Source organism: Helicoverpa armigera, chromosome 14, assembly GCF_030705265.1.
Source record: "Helicoverpa armigera isolate CAAS_96S chromosome 14, ASM3070526v1, whole genome shotgun sequence".
NCBI lineage: Eukaryota > Metazoa > Arthropoda > Insecta > Lepidoptera > Noctuidae > Helicoverpa > Helicoverpa armigera.
In genome coordinates this window covers 2,852,884-2,875,599 of record NC_087133.1, presented here as the reverse complement: position 1 = coordinate 2,875,599, position 22,716 = coordinate 2,852,884, and the positions used below count along the sequence as shown (strand labels likewise).

The 22,716-nt window shown below is 35.2% G+C and overlaps 1 protein-coding gene across 1 annotated transcript in view; it reads left to right on the top strand.

Annotated features, from left to right (window-relative positions):
- The window catches only part of LOC110377171 (progestin and adipoQ receptor family member 4), a 73,264-nt gene that overhangs the window by 45,182 nt on the left and 5,366 nt on the right, over positions 1–22,716 (top strand). The window contains exons 3-4 of the mRNA XM_021335878.3: positions 21,326–21,429; positions 21,839–21,976. Coding sequence (XP_021191553.3) covers positions 21,326–21,429; positions 21,839–21,976 — 242 coding nt within the window. The remainder of the gene's footprint in view (positions 1–21,325; positions 21,430–21,838; positions 21,977–22,716) is intronic.

Genomic DNA, 22,716 nt, shown 5'->3' with positions numbered 1-22,716 from the left:
CACCTTCTACAGTATAAAAAATATTTTATACCTTTTATCTCAAATAACGTCATTACATTTTATTATTTATTCTCTGCTTTTTATTTACTCTTATAAAACAAGAAAGTTATTTGTCACTAAAGTCATTCGATATTTACGTTCTAGTTTTATATTAATAGGATTGAAAGGCTTTATAACAAAAATATAGTCTTATTTACAAGAACATGAACAATGTTATAGGATTGTACCTAAGATATATGTAACTGCATGATCTTTACTCAAAAAATATTTTGAACAATATAAATCTACCAATAATTGCGGAATTATGAAAATGGAATCAATGAGTTCCGAAACCTAACCCAATACCTTTTTAGGGTTCCGTACCTCAAAAGGAAAAAACGGAACCCTTATAGGATCACTTTGTTGTCCGTCTGTCTGTCTGTCTGTCTGTCTGTCTGTCTGTCTGTCTGTCTGTCTGTCAAGACCCTTTATCTCAAGAACGCGTGGACGTATCAAGCTGAAATTCACATGAAGTACTCGGGTCTATTGCCCCTTTAAGCTGTGAAAATATCAAACTTCTAAGCCAAGCCAATCAAAAGATACAGCCGATTATGTCGATATTTTCAACAAATTTTCGACACTCGCAAAGGAATCAAAACCTACAGGATACTTCCCGTAAACTCAGAGTCTTGAAATTTGGCATGAAGCATTGTCATATAATGCAAATATAGAAAAAATTACGAAAATCTCATTTTTTTAGTTATATAATGTAAAAAAAATTTTTTTAATAAAATGAAACTTACTACCTTATTTCTCATGAACGAATAAAGGTATCAAATTGAAATTTATACCAAATACCTAGGTCTATTGTCCCTTTAGGCAGTGAAAAAATCAAACATCTAAGTTAACGCAATCAAAAGATACAGCAGTTATACCGACACCTTAGACGAATTTCCGTCACACGCTAGGGAATCAAAACCTACAAGGTACTTCCCGTGAACTCAGAATCTTGAAATTCGGCAAGAAGCAACGCTATAAAGTACAGATAAAGGAAAAATTGCGAAAATGATAAATTTGAAGTTACATAAAATATTAAAATATTATCAAATCAAATCAAATATTTTCCTCATTTCAATGGGGCAATTTAAACGACCAAGTTTGACGGATTTGAGAAATCATTTCTTTGTAGTAAAAGAGTATACTCGCCGTTTATTTCCATTGTCATCAGGTCAGGATCTGATGATGGAAATCCTGAGAAATCGAGGGCAACTATCAGAAATTGTAGGCATGCATAGGATTAAAACTTGATTCTCAGATGTATGTCTGGTGATACTATCAAACAGTGAAGGTTTAGAGCTTTCTTGATGATGGAGACGTGAGAAAGTCGAGAGAACTCCTCAACGGTATGATTTAGTAACGTCGTGTTTGGGCTTATATCATTCGTATTGACGAGAACTTTTCACAAAAGTAAAAAAAAAAAAAACAACTTCTAAAAACAACAAGAAAACTGTTTATATGCATCGGTCTAGATCTCGGTGGTAAAATAAATATAGATGCATCCTCTAGACACCGACTTCTGATGCACCTCACATTTTTAAATTTCTTTCTTGCTTTTGTTTTCTTGTTGCTTTTTTATATGTTTGAAGTTGGATTTGTTTGTAAAATGCTACAAAATAAAATAAAGCCGACTTTATAAAACAAAGAAAGGGACAGAATTACACTTTTGTCAAGGCTCTAGAAACATAAAGCCAGCAGCCCCGAATCCTACTCTCTAGCAGTCGTTGTTACAATTCGACAGTTACAAGTCGTCAGGCAGTTTTGAAAAAAACCTGAAACTGGGGCTCGTTAGGTGATTAATCCTTCAAAAATAAAAGAGTACTGAATTCTCATCACCTAAAATAAAATAAGCTCCAACACAAGGTTACGTTATAAATTGTAAAGGAGTTCCCATAACTATATCTGATCTTTGCTATCGATCCCACAATGGCAGTCAAAACCTATCTATGTGGAAAGTTGCGGTTGGCGCGAGACTCGCTTTTTATCTATACAGGATTTGTACGGAACCCTCGGTGCGCGAGTCCGAATCGCACTTGGCCGGTTTATTTAAATAATTCAAAGACTTCTACATAAACAGCACTCAATAAACCCACTCCATTACTAAAATAAATTCAGAATCCACAAAGCAGACTTCATAAAAAGGGCGCAATATCTCTTGGTAGAATTCCTTCGTTAAAATTGTTTAATTAGTCCAATAGCCGGTGTTAGAGGGAGCTCAGGCGGGCCGCGAGAAACCTGCTTATTGGAGGCCCATCGAGACTCTTGACGTGATTTCCTCCCCCTCCTCTTGAGAGGAGCACCCACTTTATACTTGTAAACGGACTTTGTGGATCTGAACTCCCAATGTTCTGACAAACGTTTAAGAGCTTTCTTTGTAGGTGTTATTGTGCGTTTCATCTTTTTGTAAGGTGCGAAGCTTGTGTCAGGTAATGAGTGTAAGGTCACGTATTGTTTTCTGTAGCTATTTTTTTTTATGCTTTTGTGTTTGTTTGTTAATTTTTTTTATAAAATTTTGAAAAATGTAAAGAATATGTCTATAAAACGAATGTACTTATAATCCAAAATGTAGTTAGAAATGCGAAAGTTAGTAACCTTGTTTGTATCACATGTTTAATTAAATCGACTTAGATGAATGTTTGCAACGACTTAAAATAAAGAATGAAGAACGTATACTCTTTTTTTTCCGATTCTTTTAATATTTCTGTGATGTTTTTACAGCCCCACAAGTACTTATCATCAATATTCTTGCTTTAATAAATAGGCATAGCTATACACCCCAAGGGATCAACGGCACTAAAAGTTGTGAATGGTTTTCGTTCCAAGTTTAAACATTACGTAGAAATCGTAGGAAACATTAAACTGCTCAGTGTCGCGTGAAACTTATTGTTATCATCCTTATTTCGACATCTGGGCAAAAGTATACCACTTAGTTTCGTGTCCACTTGAGGGTTTAAACTTCAATTTAATTACCAAATGAAGACATTATGCTTGATTAGCTTTTTGATGATATTATTATTGTGGTAATTTCTTTTCACTTACTAATTTAACAAACACAAAATGTTAAGTAAAAGCGACTGTGCCAAAACCTAAGTGCAAAATCCTTTTTGGCATGATACTTTTTCGTATTTTTCTAGATTTATTGAGAGGTTTCAACTTTTTTACTGACTGTTCGCTCATAATTTTTTTAGTGCATCCAATCACTTAAGGATCGAAATAACATTAGGTATAAGTGAAAAACAAACTTGAAAGCTTAACGTCCAAATGTATAAATCAAATCAGTGTTTTTTTTGGTGGTCGCTGGAACAAAGTGAAGTATGAGTAAATATGAGTTAGATGGCGACTTGCGTAAAAATAATTTGATAATCTAAAAGTTTTCTTATTTAACTAGACTGCCTACCATATTTTTAGCTTACTGGATAAGTATATACCAATGGCCGTTCTATTTGAGAACACATTCAGGCACCTTAGAAATTCTTCCACCACTATTTGTGGTCACTATAAAAATAACAATAATGTGTTCTATTGCCATAAATTCCACTTACTCTTACAAGGATTAATCCCACAGCTTCGCGTAAAACCTCCTTTGTCCTAACGTACCTAAGTAGGTGCCTTTAGCATTGAGCAGAGCATTAAATATGAACCATCGGAACAAGAGACCAGATTAAACTTTTAACTTTGTCTCGAGAGCATAATCTGTGAGGCGTTGGGAAAGGTTTCCATGTTCCCGCTATAAGTACAATCAAGGCCAAAGGCAAAGGCTAAGTTTATTAAAAACCTTATTATGTTCTGTCGTTAAAAACTACGAGGAAAAAGATGCGGTTTAATGCCGGCTGAAAGTGACGCGTCACGTGGTTTGAAGAGAAACGTAAGCAGAATCAAAAAGCAAAAATAGTATTAGTAGTTTTTTTACTTATAATCATAAGTAATCGGTATATAGCCCAAAACCTGTCGTTAGCAATGCAGGTTTGCATTAGATATACATAATTATGTTCTATGTATTAAATAATGCCCATTTCGTCCAATGGGAACTGCAGTTTGCGTATTTCTTATTTACTGTTACGTTCATGTTGATTATAAATACGATTATTTCTTCTATTTAAAATATATTTGAACAGTTTTACCTACCTGTTGAAATATCCAAACTACTATTACAAAGTTACCATTATTTTCCAAGTTTATACGAGTAGGTTAGTGCACATTTAAATAGGTCACAACTTTCCCCTATTTCCAGTGCTTAAGTAGTTAATATTATGAAGCAAAGCTAGCCTCGGCCTTCAATTAGGTAGGTCACGCAATGTGTTTATATTTTCTTTAGAAATCACATTGCTTTGAAAATGGAAAGTTTTCATAAATGGCAGGTATGCTGCCTAGGTTTTTAAGAATGAAAACGAGTGGGTTTTATCGAATAAAATTTTTAAATGGACCTTCATCGATAACATGTGAGTTAATTAACTTGTTTCTTTTGAATGTTTTATTTTATTCAAAAACAACTTAATACGTCTTTTCAACCAATAAAAAAAATGTATTCCTTAAAGGAACATACCATAGCCGTCATTTGTCCTTCAATTCCAAAACACGAAAAAGCGTTTTCATCTCTATTTTTAGCAATAAGTTTACCGATTCCGTGTCCAATAGGTCTAGCTGACTATTACAACAGCCTGGGTGCGCCTGCCGCGACAAAGGTCAGCTGTCACCATGCTAGGCAGCGGGAACTCTACTGATTTATGGCATGCCATGCTACACAGTTTGTGTTATAAAGCACGCCGAATTATGACACGTTAGTCATCATGTCGAAGCTATGACTTTTTAGCTTGCTTTTTGTCGTTTTTTTTTCTATTGTACCTATTTAATTTCATATTTTGTGATCCTGGGATCTAGTGATGATAATAGTAAGTAATAATTATCATCAAATAAAAAATAATTCAAAACATTTCTAATTCTAATAAAATTACCTAACTTTTTAGGCAGAGAATTAATCTTTTTCAAGGCAAAGTTTCTTTCACCGATTCACTCTCGAAATTAGTGCGTTTTTAATTGATTTTAAGTTTAAAATTACCAAGTTCCATTGTTAAACTTCTTTGTAATAATGGTTTTAGAATCCAAATACAGCTATTCCAATACCAGGCCAAGGTTTAACAGCAAGCCATTCGATCCAATCTCGAAAGATGGGATCGGAAAATTACGAACGTACTGGCAATGAACAAAGAAATTGTTATTATCGTCAGCGAACGAGTTCCTATGGCCCCGGAGAGATTAATGCCACTGTGGTTCTAAAAGTAAATGTTCAAGCTATTTTCTTGCAAAGTTACAACATTAGAACATATAGGTATTGTTTAGAAAATGCCTAACGTCCTACTTGCTTCTCAGAGATACAAAACATACCTACAGGTTAAAACTACAAATTGATTATCCAAAAAAGCTTGCTAACAAAGTACGAATAACTTTAATAAAAAGCCAAAAATGTTTATGAGCTTAATTCCCTTTTAACCATTCACAAATGTTTATTCAAGTAACGTTAATTCATAAATGAAATAAGCATGACGCACGGCCGACTGCTAAATTATTTCGCGGCCGTAATTCCCAAGTCAACATGGACGAATGAATAAAAAAACCTCTAAAACGAAGAGCAATATAGCTATATATATAATAGCTTTTTGTCGAATATATTCTTCTCTACTAAAAACGAGTAATTGGATTTCATTTGGGCTTATTCATGCGGCCAATTTGTACTTTGCTTAGTTTTAATGAGTATTAACAATGGAAAGCGAAATCCTAATTTTTAATTCATGAGTGAACTAGCAATCCGCCCCCAGCTTTGTACGTGTATTTTATTGTCATGCATATAAAATTTCTTCTTGAATTACTCGGTTATTGGTGAAGAATTTGCTGTCGCGTTGTTAGCAGGATTAAAGTACAGAGGCGTCAGGCGACATTGTTGTATAGGTACGGGTAGATATATGAGATCTGATGATTATGATATGAAAGTTTTAACAATGATGTCTACAAATTCCAATTGTAATTCTGCATTAAATATTTAAAGCACAATCACTAGCCAGTGTTTACTTTCGAAGACAAGTTGATTGGCAGGTAACACAGCTTAGTTTAGTTGCAAGACGGCTGGGAAAACATATATGCTTAATAGACACCAATTTAACGATCAGAAAACCATTACGTGCCGATTTATGGACATAGAACTAGAAGGTTTATTTTTTGTATTGAAACTGAATTTTCAGACAGCAGCCGTTTTTTTATCTCTTTATCTAATCTTAATTGCGAATTTATTTATCTCCATTTAGTGGATATAATTAGTTCGTTCCTACATGTTTCCAGAATATTTTAATAAAAAAATTGTGTTTCAAAATAATAGGGGTTAAAGTATGAAATTGCCGATTTGTACTGAAAATCTAAATTGTAATTTTTTTTAATTTTTAACAAACTTATTTAATCAAAATAGTTGCCATTATTATCTATACATTGCGGCCATCTAATAAGAAGGTCATTTATGCCGTTACGATAGAACTCTGAGGATCTAGACTGCACAAACTGTGTGAAAGAATTTTGATCTGCCTCCTGGGAAGAAACTTCTTGTGACGCAGATAATTGTCCAAATCACAAAAAAAAATGGTCGTCCGTTAGAGCAAGGTCTGGCGAATATGGAGGAAGACGAATAGTTTCCAACTGCAGTTCCTGAAGAGTTAAAACGGTTTCTTTTGCTGTATGAGGCCTCGCGTTGTCATGGAGCAATAACGGTGAAGGTCGATTCATGAGTCGTGGCTGTTTTACTGCTAATTTTTTCAACATTATTCGTCTTCGGCTGGGTATCTGGGTAGTTTGACTAGGATCGGCGTTCGCCGTCTCTCTTAATTTCTCGTTAATCACCTGTCAGGCGGTCTTTTTCATGGCTCGTTCTTCAAGTCGAAGTTTCCACCACGAAAGCGTTTAATCCAAAATCGCACGGTGCGTTCATTAGCAGACACCTCTTCAAATGCAGCATTGATATTGCGGGCTGTTTCTGCCGTTTACTTCCGCGTCGGAACTCATATTCAAAAATTACTCAAATTTTCGCAGTGTCCATCTTTCTTGTTTAAGTTGAATAACAAAAACAATTGAACATCGATAATCAAATGTTTCACATTTTTTAAAAGAAGAGCATCACAGAAACCACGTGAAAAAAGTTTCATTCGAAAACCTCAAACCATGAAGACTCTATGGCAATTCAAAAACCTACTAGAATAAAACGGCAATTTCATACTTTAACCCCTAATATTAATTCATATATATATAAAAAAGTAATAGTGACAAATAAAATATTTGCAGCTATTTTTTAGTTTTATATCCAACATAAATATAAAATGATTGAATAAAAGCGACGCGAAGTGACTATCAAATCGTCACAACTGAAATATCGCGCTTCAAAACATCAGATGTACGTCAAAAGCCACGTTTTTGTGGAAAAGCTTTTCATACAAACTACAAAATAAAGTAGATTTCAGCTTTTTTTCACTTCTGTGTAAAAGTTAAAAGCATTTTAAAATTTTCTGCGGTTTTGTGCTCGTGGGTCTCAAACAGTTTTACAAAGCTCTAACATTTTCGGTTTTGGCTTTGTAAATAAGGTGCTCTTGACTTTATATAGGTAAATAATGAGATAGTTGAATATTGTGTTATGTAGCAACGATACACAAAGGCAAAAACATTCTAATTTGTTACTAATAATGTTAATAACAAATACAACAAATTAAAAATCTTTACTTCTAAAAAGCTTTGAAACGAAAACATTTTTTTACTTTCATTTTGGATGTTAACCTATACCTACTGTGAAAATTCCTTCCATAACTAAGATCATCAAAACTCAATATAGAGTTATAAGATTCGTGATATGTCGAATTTTCTCGCCTTCATGTTTGCCCTTTAGTTTATTGGATAATAATACATGTTCGCACTTTGAGTAAATATAGACGTTTGATAATGCCGAGGTGCGTCTAAATTGAGCTGCCAATATATTAGATCACGTGGGAAGTTCTGTGGTAGGTCAATGAAGTTGACTTAATAAGAATGTACTGTTTTATTTATGTACTGTTTTAAAATCTGTTTTTATTATAGGTTATCAGGAAATTCATAGGATAAACTGATATAAGTACGCTTCTATTTGACTATTTGTAAAAAAAAACATACAAATGTTCAACTTTCACAATTTGGAAATCGGAGAACTTGTTGAAAATTACTTGTCAAATAGTCAGATAGAACCAAAAACACACACATAATTACAAGAATGTCCACTACTTAATATAAGTACAACCCACATTATAAGATTTTTTGTCGATAAATTGTGATAATATCCCCGGTCCAGCCCAGCCGGTCAAACTTCAGTTCACAATGATGTAATCTCGTTAGCAGGCGCTCGAGCACCACTTTATTGGACATCGGAAATGCACACAGCATCACAAATGGACCCGATCCCAGTGAAGCCTGGTACAAACAGTTAATTTCGATCGACCAGTAACTAATGAACTTAATGGTGGTCGAAATTATATGGTAATTAGGCTTGTAGTTTTATTGTATGTTGTAAATATTAAGTGATATGATAACAGTTTTAAAACTTATATTGTCGTTTTTGAAAATTATTTTACGATAATTATTTTAAAGAGGTATTTGCCTACAGTTAGAATTTACGTTGGTAATTATTATAATGGACTCTACTTAATACATTTTTCTTTGTGCATAGTTCCACGCACAGTTTAGCATTTTGATAATGCTTATAGCAAATATCTAGTGATAAGATAAAATGGGTAGCGTCGCATCGTAGCGGCGCGGCGTAGCAGTAAGCTAATACCCGCTAACTCCGTAGCGCTACGAGATGAATAGCGCTACACGACGCCGACGGCTCGCTTCAGCACTGACGAAACTGTGAAGTCGTGAAGTATATGGACTAATATGAAAGGTTTGGGCGAACAAGACGTTTTACTAAATATGTATTTTAAAGACCTTATAAAAGCCTTGATTATACCCCAAAACCTATTTACAAATTAAAAGTTAATGTTAAACTAGCCAGGCGTAGTATTTTTGTTAAATCAGTTTCTTGTTTATGAAAGTCAAAAATACCTAATCCAATCAGCTTAATTTTATTTCAGTAACGTCAACCTTCTCAATCTCTAGCCAATTAGCTGAACGCCGATCCTATCACAACGCAAGAATTCTTTCATTAACGGGCACAGAATCCCACCTATTCTAGCACCGCGACCGCATATAACTTGTGCCCAAGATAACAGCACAGCTCGCTAGTAAACATTCCTACCAAAATCCAGGTCAGTCGTGGAATAACGCTCAAATCTATACTAATATTATAAAGCTAAAGAGTTTGTTTGTTTGTTTGAACGCGCTAATCTCAGGAACTACTGTTCCGATTTGAAAAATTTTTTTTGGTGTAAGATAGCCCATTTATCGAGGAAGGCTATGGGCTACTTTTTATCCCGATAAGGGAAGTAGTTCCCACGGGATGCGGGTGAAACCGCTGGCAGAAGCTAGTAGTACATAAATAACTTGCGCCAACTTATTCATATTGTTCGGCCCTCCCGCTTATGTAAATATAGGATCGTATGTAAATGTGCGGGGTGACACGCGGAACGTAACTTTATGCTTAACTTGTTTCAATGGAATTAAAAATGTTGGGAAGTTATCGGATTTAATTTATACTGTTTGTGAGTGTGGCAGTTAGTGTAGTGTTTACTACTAAGATCTTTTGAGATCTCAATAGCAATGGAAACAAATTAAAATAATTCATATATTTCAGCCTAAAAGAGCGCTTGCCCCTTTGCAGACTGTAACGCTTAATACACAGGAGTTTACTAGCAATGCACATATTTTTAAAATTAATGAATCAAGTTAACCCTTTTGTCCGAAACGTTGCAAAAGCCGAGGTAAGTTCCGGCTAAAACTTGCGGTTATGAATAAACCACGGATTTTGGTAAACTGACGAAACACAGGGTCTGGGCGAACTACTGCACAAACACAAAGGAACGCTTTGAAAAGGTTTATACTAAATATAAGTCGTGGAGATTTTAACATTTAAAAAAATGTAGTTACGTTGCGATTCTAAGACCGACCAGAGTAAATACATGATATGAAACTCACAACGTTTAAAAAATCATATGTTTTTTTTATTTATACATCGACGCGTAAGTATGGATACAATTATACTTAATTTAAACCTTAACTTGATAACTGCTGTCTCAAAGTTAAATTGCAGCACCATTTTTAAATTGCATGGTGTCATAATAATACATCATCAAACGGAGGCAATACATCCTAACTAATAAATGTGAAAGTAACTCTGTCTGTCCGTCTGTCTGTCATTTCTTCACGCCTAAACTACTGAGCCGATTTGTGTGAAATTTGGTACAGACATAGTTTGGAACTTGAGACAGGACATAGGATAGTTTTTATTAAAAAAAAAAAATATTCCGGACATATAGCGCCATCTATTGGTCAAACCAAAAATCTGCCGGAAGTCACTATTCCACGCGAACGAAGTCGCGGGCAAAAGCTAGTTAGCTATATTTATTATCTTTCCGAAAAAGCAAAATATTTTAGAGATGATACATTGTCGTTAAATATATTTAGTTTTAACACAGAGGACATAAAATGTAGCTACATATTTCAAAGTAATCTTCGCAACGATTTTGCTCACAGCGCTCGTAAAATATAGCGATAGAAGTTTATAATATAACCTTATTTATCGTTACGAACACAGACTGAATTTATGATGAGAATTTTTAGATATAAGTATTATAGATTGATTAACATTCTGAAAGTTATTTTGTAATAATGTTAACTTAAATTATTTTATAAAAAGATTTTTTTTTTGCAATAACAAAAATATTTTTTCTGTCTGGGCTACATTTATGGCCATATAATATGTGGCTACAACTTAGTAGCTCGCAACATTGCAAGCAATTGCAGACATATTGCAACACATAGCTTAGTCTCATTTCATTTTTGTAATGCTCAGGCTCATTTTTGGAATGGTCACTTGATCAGGCAATTATTTGAAACTACGTTTATTTCACACTTCGGATAAACGGCTGTTTCTATTGACATCGTCAGTAGAAAGGGATGGCGCTATACAAGACGTATATTTTCTTCTTCCTCACAATAAAACAATGACGACCCAGCACCTACTTCGTCACGATGCGGTCCAAGATCCAACCTTGTCTCAATAAATTACAATTGCTCTCCATCAATCTCTCGTTCAAATCTATTTGTTTTGTTTGTACGTAAACAAAACGAATTCTCTTTGTCTGAAGACAGATGCGTCACAGCGTTTATTTTATTCACATATCAAATATATTGCTATAAAATCGTGATGTTCAGTTTACGATAAATGAGTGCAACGACATTCGGAAAACGTACTATTCAATCAGTAAGAGTAATATCGATTTATTATTTTATTTACATAGATATACATGTGTATACAGAACAAACACAAAACTGTCAATAAGTAAGTTAGTCCACTCGAAAGTTCTTATCAAAGAGAATACCTAATTACCTATTACAGGTAGGACATGTAAAGTCATTAGGTACATGTTTGTACAAGATCCAAGCCAGTTAAAATCATTACCCATGTTTGGACAAGGCCGGTTGGACGCTAACGTTTAGATTACTATCAACAGCTATCAACCCACCTAAGGGTTTCAGGCCTACCCACATAGGTGGTAGTAATTTTCTAAATGTAAATAAGCTCATACAAAACCTTATTTATAGAAAGATAACTTTTTATTTACAATACATATTTACAATAAAAATCAAAAACTATCCTAGTAAAACAAACAACTAAAAAGCGTTACAAAACCTTTGAATCAAATATCCATTCAATGATAATGAAGGTTCTTACATATTCTATTGAACGATCTTTTAGTGATTTTATCAATTTAAATTAATGATTATGTGATTAGCATTCGATTTATAATCAATCGCGAACTGTATATAATCTGGGAATCATGCCCGCATCTATAAATAAAGTACAGCATTTTCCTGATATTATAGGACCAATTTTAGTTTAGCTATAACTGCAAAGTAGATCAAAGCATATTTAGATAAGCATTTCCATTAAATAGGAAAAATATCTCATCCCTAGAGCTTTTAATAAAAGGGATTTGAACTTCAAAGGGAACTAGCTGGTCGAGATTCAAGGAAACTCCTATTCGAGAATAGCTCTCCAGCCTCCAGCTTAGATTAATACCATAAACTGCAACTTTGATCCGACGCAATATTAAACGGTTCTTGTTTAACTTGATATTTCATCGTGCACTGAGCCGTGAATAATATAGCTTCGTGGAATATTCATGTAATCCGTTGTATTGACTTTATGAAATGCTCTCCGGTTGGATGGAAGCGACCATTGATCCCGGTAATACGCGGAATTGCATTTCATTTGAGAAATAAATAATACTTTTACTAGTTTATATTTTTCATTTTTCGAACTGGAATTTATTTTGCTGGGAAATGTAAATTGATTTTGATTATAGATGAGAGAGCAATTTTTTGCACTGTTTGTGGCAAGTTCGATTTCCAAACGGCCTAAATTATGTATTCTAGATCAGAATGATAACTAATCTGTAATACTTATGTTTTTTTAACAAAGCAGTATGTACTTTAAATAAACTTGCCTAATGAAATAGGGTCCTTACAAAACCAAAGCTTCGTGAAACAGTACATTTTCTGTTCTTTCTTGGTTTACAAAATAAGGCAAATAGCATGGCTGTCTCGAACATCTTGTATGGTTGTCTTCTCCATGCATTCAATTACTTAGCTTTTGCTTGTCTCTTTGCTTTGCTAAGGAAATCATACCATTTTATCTATCCATTTTACTTTTCACTCGTTGCAGGAGTAAATTAATCATATCGTACAAAATAAAACTCATTAACTAAGTATATATCCAACTGTATCCGAAATACGTGAATTCCATTCAAAATATTTTATTAAAATAGTTCGTATAACAATTAACAATACAGCTAGTGAAATAAAATACTTAATATTCCGTGCATGACAACACCCGTCAACTGTCATTGAAACATTTTTGTTACAAAATGTACATTTTAACTTGGAACAATAATTTGTATTATCTGATTTTTTTATATTTAATTTATATATTATATTTGAATCTTATATCGCCATAGTTGGATTGTATAAAGTGTAAGAAGAAAGCAAGGAAAACCATAGTTTCTATGGAGTCGTTAATGGTTTTCGTGTTCGATGGAACAAACTTCCCAGCACTGTTCTATGGTGCCCTGTGTTTGTATACTTATATAGCTATATACTTAAAATATAACCGTATTAAATAAATGTATTTTCTTTTTATTGCACACATTTGAAATATGGTAAGAAACAATGTTACTTGTGAGATGACGGCAGATAGAAGAGTATGGAAGGAAAAATGCGTCGACATCAACGGATAATAAGGAGGATGATGATGGAAATCTTGAACATTTTAAAAGAAATTACAATGTTCTTACACTGTCCATTTCGGCTAGGATTACAAACAGAATTTCTTAAAGAAAGCTCATGAGCATTATCACGCACGGATCTAATTAGCTAATATTGAAGGTCATCAATATTCGCTCTACACTACACAGAAGCACAATAAACGAGTATAATCAATCTACAATTAGCTTTAGAACAAAACAACGATAAAAAACATGATCGATGACCAAAACTTTTAAAAGTTACCTTAACCCAAAAAATAATAAAAACATCATTAGGTACCTACACCCGCTACCCTGACGGGGGCATTGTAGCGACAGTTCTACCAGCTAGACGATTTATCCTAATTAAGTCGCACGCGCAGTGGGCACTGACGGGCCATGCGTAAGTTTGGGCGAGTCTGCTCATGACGTTTGGGATCAGTAGAATGTAAACTAAGTATAGAGGTGTATACTCGCCCTTTTTAGTTTGTTTTAGTTGTACAGTGATTTAGGTAGTGGGGTGAATGTAAACTATTGTGATTATGTAGGGTCTTGTTTTTATGGAGCAGAAAAAGTTTGACTTTTAGTATGAGAAATGTATTGTCAAGTCGTGTTAATAAGCTTTAAGATTAACCTAAAAAACTATATTAATGAATTTCTCTTTATGAATGAATGAAGAATGAATTTCTTCAGCAGTCTTGTTTAAATGCGGGCTTATCACAAAAGCCCGTAATCCAACAACAAAACAAATAACAAACAGAGTTAAATAAGCAGGTACAGAACAAGTAATTGTTTTGTTTAAATTAATATTGACAGCAAGTTCGCCGCAGTTACGAAGTTTGTGTTACAAAGCTGTTCTCCAACTATCTCTCGGAGACAGATTACGTGGCAGAGCTCAGCCAATCGGGACGGCGCGTCAACTTGGAGCAACTGCCATCAATATTGTACAAGAACAAAAACCTCTATTTTTTGCTTTAAATAGAAAGAATCTAAAGAAAATATAAGAATGAACTTAGATTGATTTTTATATCCTATATCCTTTTTATATCCTAACTTAAAATACAGGTCCGTGACAAAAGAATTAACAAATATCATAGGGGCTTTTTCCTAAAGACTTCAAAAATCATCAAATGAACCCTCCCGCTATGTCGGATGTATGTAGTAGCGGTGAGGGAGTGTCAGACTCTTACTGACTAAAACCGTCGTGTTCCGTCGTAGGCCTTTTATGTACCAGGGCAGCAGTAGCTCTTTCGAACAACCCGCAGCCCCGGCAGGATATCATAGAGGCTTGCATATTTACAATGGTCTGTATCCTACAATAACCCATGTGCTACGAAACTCGTAACCTGCGTAGCGGTATCGTAGCAAGACTACGCCAACAGCGACTACGGTGGCTACGAATCACTTACACACAAACATAAAGTGTTATCTTTATGTATGTGTGTGGGATTTAGCCGTAGTAAGTCAAGTACGCAAACATGCGTAGTACGTAGTCATTTGATATTCTGCTGAATATTGCGGGTTTGAGTGCGTCTGCAATATTTACTTGTTGGCTGTATACAAATTTAATTTAGTACTGTTTTAGGGTGAGTTAATTTTGGTGAACATTTCCATAGGTAGAATGGATAATACTATATTTTAATTTAAGAGTAATGAACACCATAGGTAGTTATGATTATAAGAAGCTTTACAAACGCGATGCGTTCAATAACAAATGTTAATAACTTAAAAGTAATACATTTTTTGACAAATAAACTATTTGAATTATTGAATCTATGCTGTATAAGTTACTTCATGACTTTTCAAAATAAAATAATACTAATAATATCACTAGCTTCAATCCCAGCATGCAATCTTTGTCTATGACTAATTAAATAATACAGGGTGTATCTGTTGTGTTCCCGCGCAGTGGCCCACAAACAATACCTATAAACTTTATGGTCCACATTTAACCGCCACTATTCTTTGAACTCGCTTTACTGTTGCTCGTTCCACAGCATCGTAAAGCAAAAATATCACTCGCAGCCTTCAGGGAAACATAAGTTTAACAGTTTTCTTTTATATGTGGTTTAAAATATGGTGTGTCTAGCGATTTTTGTGGCACTAGCTTATTGAAACACATTTATTTCGACTACAAGATAAACAAACCGGGGTCTGAGATGGGCTACTCAGGTACTAACTATATTCATTTACAGCATACTTGTTTCCTCGGGTATTGTTAGAATTTTAATAGGTAACGCAGTAATTGTAAGATATGTTCCAATTCCAACTTATACAATAGGAAAAAGGTGAAAACATTACAGTATTTTTTGGTAAATGTATGAAAAAATTGCTACACAGAATCTCACATTTGTAACTTAAGAGAGAGACTTAAGAGCACACATTATGAATACGCTCACACCAAACACAATCCGTAGCGTTTCTGTAATTTTTCCTTATTATCAGCGGTACTTTATACCTACTCGTCGTTATCCAAAGATTATCAAGATCTATTGAAGCGGCAAACACTTCAGCTGAAGTGGACAGCACCAACAGGTTGGGATCATTACACTGGAGTGGGTGAATATCACCTAATTATTATACTAAGTGATTCTAAATCTTACCAAAAAGCTTCAAGAAAACATATTTTCAGGCGATTGTAACTACGTTTTACTGCTGAAAGTGCATGGTAACTAAGGCATTATGTAATACCATTATGTAAGCTAGTTACAAAGAGGTATTATTTGAACCGACTTCAACAGTCCCTTGTAGTCAGAAGACGGTAAGTCTGACAACCAGTCTTACCAAGGGGTATTGGGGTGCCCGGGTAACTGAGTTGAAGAGTTCAGATAGGCAGCTCCTTGTAAAATACTGGTACTCAGCTGCATCCGGTTTGATTGGAAGCCGAGCCCAAAATAGTTGGGATAAGGCTCGTGAGATGATGACATACACATAACAGTCCCTTGAAATAATACCTACGTCACTATTTTATTGTTATACTAGCTGGTGCCCGCGACTTCCTCTGCGCAGGTTTAGTATTTCGAACAATATGTTTACAAATTGTAGCCTATGTGTTATTCTGATGTATAAGCTATATTATTGTAAAGTTTCATTAAAATCCATTCAGTAGTTTTTGCGTGAAAGAGTAACAAACATCCATACATCCATACATACAAACTTTCGCGTTTATAATATTAATAGTAGGATTAGGGCCTAAGCGAACTGAAACCAGTTTAGTGTGAACAGTCTAGTCTAATTTTACACAAAATTATGAATCAAACCTTGTTTAAAGGTCGCTTTATTTATGTAAAGCAATGACTTGTACTCAGACTATTAAAAGAGTATCGGTACCTACTTTGAAAGTTAAACCGATTTACCTAAAACGGTAATTAATCATATTTTGGGTCAATACTTTTTAATCCACGACATCAATTAAAGTTGGAGTCTACCAAACTTTATCGAGAAAAAAATGAGCGTCAAAAGGCTGTATAACATTTGAGCTCCTGTATACCTAGGTATAATCTTCAGTTTTCCGAATCAAGCTAACAGCCTAAGTAATCCCCTGAGTAGATATGATAGCAGGTTCAAACAGCTATAAACTTGAATGATAGCGTGGACAAAGGAGACATCACGGACGGCCATACGTGCCCCAGTTATGAGGAATGTGCAGAAAACGTGTGCACTGTGCATGTACAGTGAACTATGTACGGTAGTTTATTTGTCTGTGACGATACGGGTAGTGTTTGTGATGGAGAAATATTTCACTCGTAAATAGATGAGATTTACAGAGATACAACATTTACAAAGGCGAATTCAGTTGTAGTCGATACAAGTGACGTCTTAATGATATATCTTAGTAGGGAATCCTGCAGGTTTTGGTGCTTCGATTAACTGAAAAATTTATCATGAAATTCAAAGTGCACTTAACACAAAACAGTTTCGGTAAAAGACCACAAACTGGCAGCATCGACTAAGCCTCTTCAACGAGGCTCGGAGAAAACATCTCACATCTTTCTCGTAACAGCTGCACGCAAAATAACATGCCTCTCTAACTACAAGATTTATTCCCTACAATAGAATTTATTTGGGAAAGATCATGAAAAACGCATCACGTCAGCATACGTGCCCCAGTTATGAGGAATGTGGAAAATCGTATGCCCTGTGTATGTACAGTGAACTATGTACGGTAGTTTATTTGTCTGTGACGATACATACGGGCAATGTTTGTGAACTAGCCTGGCACAGCGGCGATGCTTGCCAAATCAAATACGGGAAAATGCTATGTCTATTTTCTTTGGTAAAAGTTTAGTTAAATCGCATTTTTAACGGCAACTGTGCTAGAAGCTGCGTTTGCGTTAGTTTTACGACTTTACAGCCTTTGTGCTGTAAAGTCGTAAAACTAACACAGACGACCCACGCTTTTGATTTCTTTTTTAATTCGTCGTAAACGTAATTTTTACAAAGTCAAGCATTAACTAACTATTCATGCGACACAAGCATAAAAATGTACTAAAACTTAAAAAGAAATAGTCTGGTTTTTGCCGCCAACACGCCATCATAATATGTAATGGCATTTAAAGTCTAAACACTAGATATAACACATAAAAATCTATATCTTATTATTTACTAGACTTATCATCGTTGTGATGAAATTACAAGAACATACAACACACAAGATCTATTTTTAGCCTTTAAAAACAAGACTGAAGCGCCACTCTCAGAGCACATCCGAGTTACGAAGCATCCCCTTAAGCTAAAACGGATCCGACTTTTAAGTTGAGCGTCGCCTTAAGCCTCGTGGACAAAAGATACATCAAAGTATGACAAGCCTTTGTTACAGCTATATGCTCCCGGGAATCGTAACTCGGAACTGGGAACTGGGAACTCGTAAGCCGGCTAACTGGAACGCATTTGCCAATTGTACACGTATGAGCAAACTTACAAGGAAATATGTATTGCCTTTGTGTTTTTAAAACGTACGAAGATGAAAGCGTATGCAAGATAAGACGTTTTCCACTGTTTATGGTTGATTTGATGGGAAATCTGTGACGTGGGTTTGGTTTAGATGGGTACATACACAACAAAAACAATTGGTATAATAGCCATGATACTTGCGAATTCATAACAATGATGAGAAAATTACATACTTTCTCGTACCTACCTATTACCCTGAATGCCATGTGGATATGAGCAACCAGGAAATAGGTTCATCTTAATTATATCGTGATTCAATGGTTACTTCGTTTACTAAATACTACTTAAGCACACACCAAAGACCAGAAACCACAAGGATATGCAAACATGATCAAACGAAACTATTTTCAAACCACAACAATCGTTGTTTACAAACTTGCCACAAATCCTTATTAACCAGAGGTGAAAAACGGCTTTATTATGTGATGAAAATAGAGACCCTTTTCCCCTTATCTATATCGAATGACTAATCTTAATGCATGAAGTGGGGAATCCCGGGTGACGAACACCCCTCAAGGGAGAGGTATCCGAAAATACTAAGCGAGGGGAAATTGAGAGAAATAACATTTTGAAAGTTGAACCTGATAGTCAATTGAAAAATTTCATCAGGACAGATAAGAAATACTGATAATAATCATTACCTTATAAACTTTTTTATTTTAATTACTGCTGAGTATTGTGTATTTTTTTCGTTAATTACGTTAACAAATTTTTTTCTACATATTAAACTCTGTGTCATAAAAAAAATGTTTCTCTATTCTTGTCTACTCACCCAAATTACTTATTACCTACAAACTATAAAAACCCGCACTAGAGCCAAGGTTCATTTTATGCACTTTATCCTTTCCTATTTAAGTTAAAGTACCTCCACATGTGCAAATGGCAGCAGCAGTAATATATGTACATTACCAGCGAAATAATTTTAAGCTGCCAAGGTCACAGCTGTATTCCGGAAAAAGAGGAAAATTCCTATGCAGTCTAGCACGTGTTTCATTACCAACTTTGCATATAAGACTTTCCTTGCTATTATTTCACAAAAAGAAACTTTGTAAGAGTTCATTAAGAAGCTTAGAAGGGCTCGTTATCACGTCGCTTAAATATTTTTATTAACAACAATTGCTATACGTTTTACGCAAAATATTGGAATATGAGTATTTCAACAGTAATGAAACCTTTTCAAAAATTGAATTCTTTCGAAGCAATTTTAGTGTTCGATTAACTTAGCAGTTCGTCATAAAATCCAAAGTGCACTTTCTGCAAAACAACAAACATTTCCAGCTTAACGGTTCCAACAAATACCCAGCTCTATTTTACTAAAAACAACAAAACAGTTTCGGTAGAGGACCACAAACTGGCAGCATCGACTAAGCCTCTTAAACGAGCCTCGGGAAAACATCTCACATTTTTCTCGTAACAGCTGCACGCAAAATAACATGTCTTTCTAACTAGAAGATTTATTCCCTACAATAGAATTTATTTGGGAAGGGATCATTAAAAACGCATTTATCACTATATTGACAGCTAACGAGGTAGATTTTCCGACGTCGTACAATATGTAATCGTGTTTTTACTGATTTAATGGGTCGCAAGTTTTGCTGGTCATTCCTAATTTTAATGGTCTGTTATGTGGGTTAGACCCATGTTGGTATTTACACTTTGACTGTGAAAGCGTGTAGCTTGTTACATATTTGGAATTTAAGAACATAATTTTCAACATTATTTACTTTACAATCTTAAAAAAAACGATAAGCTTTTCCCTTTGCCTGTTTTCATCGCAAGCGATATTTCCTTTAATTCTAAGTGTGGATTTATATTCTGTATTTCTTTAAGATGTCACTATCATTATAATAGTTTGTCTAGCTCCAAAGCCAGACAGCAAAGTTTTTTGACCCGTTAATTCAAACAGTCACCGTATGTCAATTAGCATTAAGCACTCACTACTTAAGTACACTGGCTGCAAGCCAGGCTAAGAGTCCAAGAATTGTGTGTTGAAGTGTAAAACTTCACAGTTCTTATGACCCTTTTACAAAATAAGTTACGGTGACCTAGATTTTATGCAATTTTCTTTTACTTTCTATAACACATAATACTTAGTCCTAGTCCTAATCCTCGCTCTAAACGATATCATAAAAAAATTTACTTCGACTGCTGTCGCACTCGCAGACAAAAATAATACTTGCTCGGGTCTTTATTGGAGAAAAAACATACAATGTGAGTACTAAACAATCTTAGGTATAGTAGATGAATTTTAAAATTCTATGCTGAATTTAATATTTTCGCCTAGATATTTCTCACGGCTTCACACGGCCATGTTTCGCTGAAAATGGTCCGAAACAAATTGGCCCAGATTCTTTTTCAGTAATATGTACGAGGAGTCGTCGTTGTATGTGATTCGTTTTAGTTTGCGAACTGCAGTTTCTAGTTATATAAAAAAAAATCGGGAACATGGCTTTAATCAGGCTTATTCGTTGCACCTATATACTGATAATTTCCTTACGTTGTAAATTCAGGTCATTTCGTTGTTTTTGGGGACACGACGAAATTAACAAAGTAATATTAGTTATGATTTCGACTTTTATTATTGCCATCACCATTGTTGTCAGTATCATGAGACGCGGCGAACTACATAAAGAAAGAAAAAAAGAATAGAAAGTAAATACGTTTATTCACTCACGCGTGTGACACTGCCTTACAAAAAAATAAATAAAAATAAAAATTACAGTCGTTAGAAATAAGAAAAAAAGGACGAATTACAATTAAAATACAGTAATGGGAAATATATAACGCAACAATGTATCAGTTTGATATAAATGTTAACTACCGTATTGTAACAAATTTTCAGAAATTCTCTCACTAACCCTTACCTTTATTGTCTGCAGGAGCGATCCCGATGGTGACGGCGACGGTGTACTGTGCGCCGGCGCCGCTGCGGTACCTCGCGCTCGCTGTCTACAGCCTCGGCAGTCTGCTCGGACTCTATAAGGTAAGAAGAAATAATAAGTTCTTTTTATAAACAATTACTTGAATCAACACCAAACATGTATGAAGTTCTTGCATAAAGGATACGAAGCATTAGTGGTATTCAAAGCTTGTATGTATGTACCAATTGAAATGCCAAGTTAAATACCTACTTACAATATTATGCTGTAATCAGAGGTGTAGAAATGTTCCCACGTGTCACTCTTTTTTTTCAATCCGTTGTGTCTGAACGGTTTCCCAGACAATAAAACCTAGCCCTACCTTGCTATCAGACACTTTTGACTCGAAAAAAGACACTGCAAAATCGCGTTTGATAGAGACCAAGGCACATCACAGCTTCTACTACTAAAAGTAAATCCTAAGTATATAGCTGGTTTACATCCACAAGTTCCACATAACTACTTGGTGTCCAGGCGATGCGCGCATGGTCACCGTGGGAGCGGCGACTGTGCTTCGCAGCACCTTTCTGCATGCGAGTGCTGCTGGCCGGCGCGCGCGCAGCCCGCCTCGGCGGCGGCGACCCGCACGCTATACTGCACGTCTTTCTGCAGGTACCCTCAACTCACACATCTAAATATTTTTTATTAGAAAACCGTAAAATGTTTTATGTGTAATTTATGTCAGAGTTTGACAAGGCAAGTCATAGTTTACTAAATTAAGAGAAACTACCTAATTCTGTGACGAGAAGACTAGACTAGAAGAATGTGCATTATGCTGATCAGTTATTTGTGGCAGGCGTCATATTCTTAACAAAAGTTTAATATCTCATGTCATGATGACAAAAAACCGCCCACAAAATCTGCCAAAGGGTGAAATTTCTCAAGAGAAAAATAAAAAGAAAACCTACAATCTGCTTCCCACCATTTTCCTCCCAATAAAGTCTGAGGTTCCAATCAACCATAAAATGTGTTGAACGCTGATGTAGAGCGCAATTATCAGGAGCTCCGCAGAACTGGCACGTGTCCAGGAGTGGTGCTGACACGTGCGATTTATAGCCCAGTGTGACGTCACCAGTGCCTACGACCACGGCACTCCATATACCAGACTTGTGTACTGGTACACGTCTGCCTGTGAATCTTAGCTAATAGATGACGCTCATAATGTTTGGAACACATGCACCCTTAGTTGCAGAATTTATGTAGCTTACAGTTTGCAGACGGGTATTACAATCAAGCTGACAGATGGATGCTTGGTCTGACCATCGAACTTGCGTATATGTTTCTAGAGATAAGACTTTGCTTCTCACATAAGACAGTACAGAAACCAATAGCTGCCACTCTAACTAAAGTAG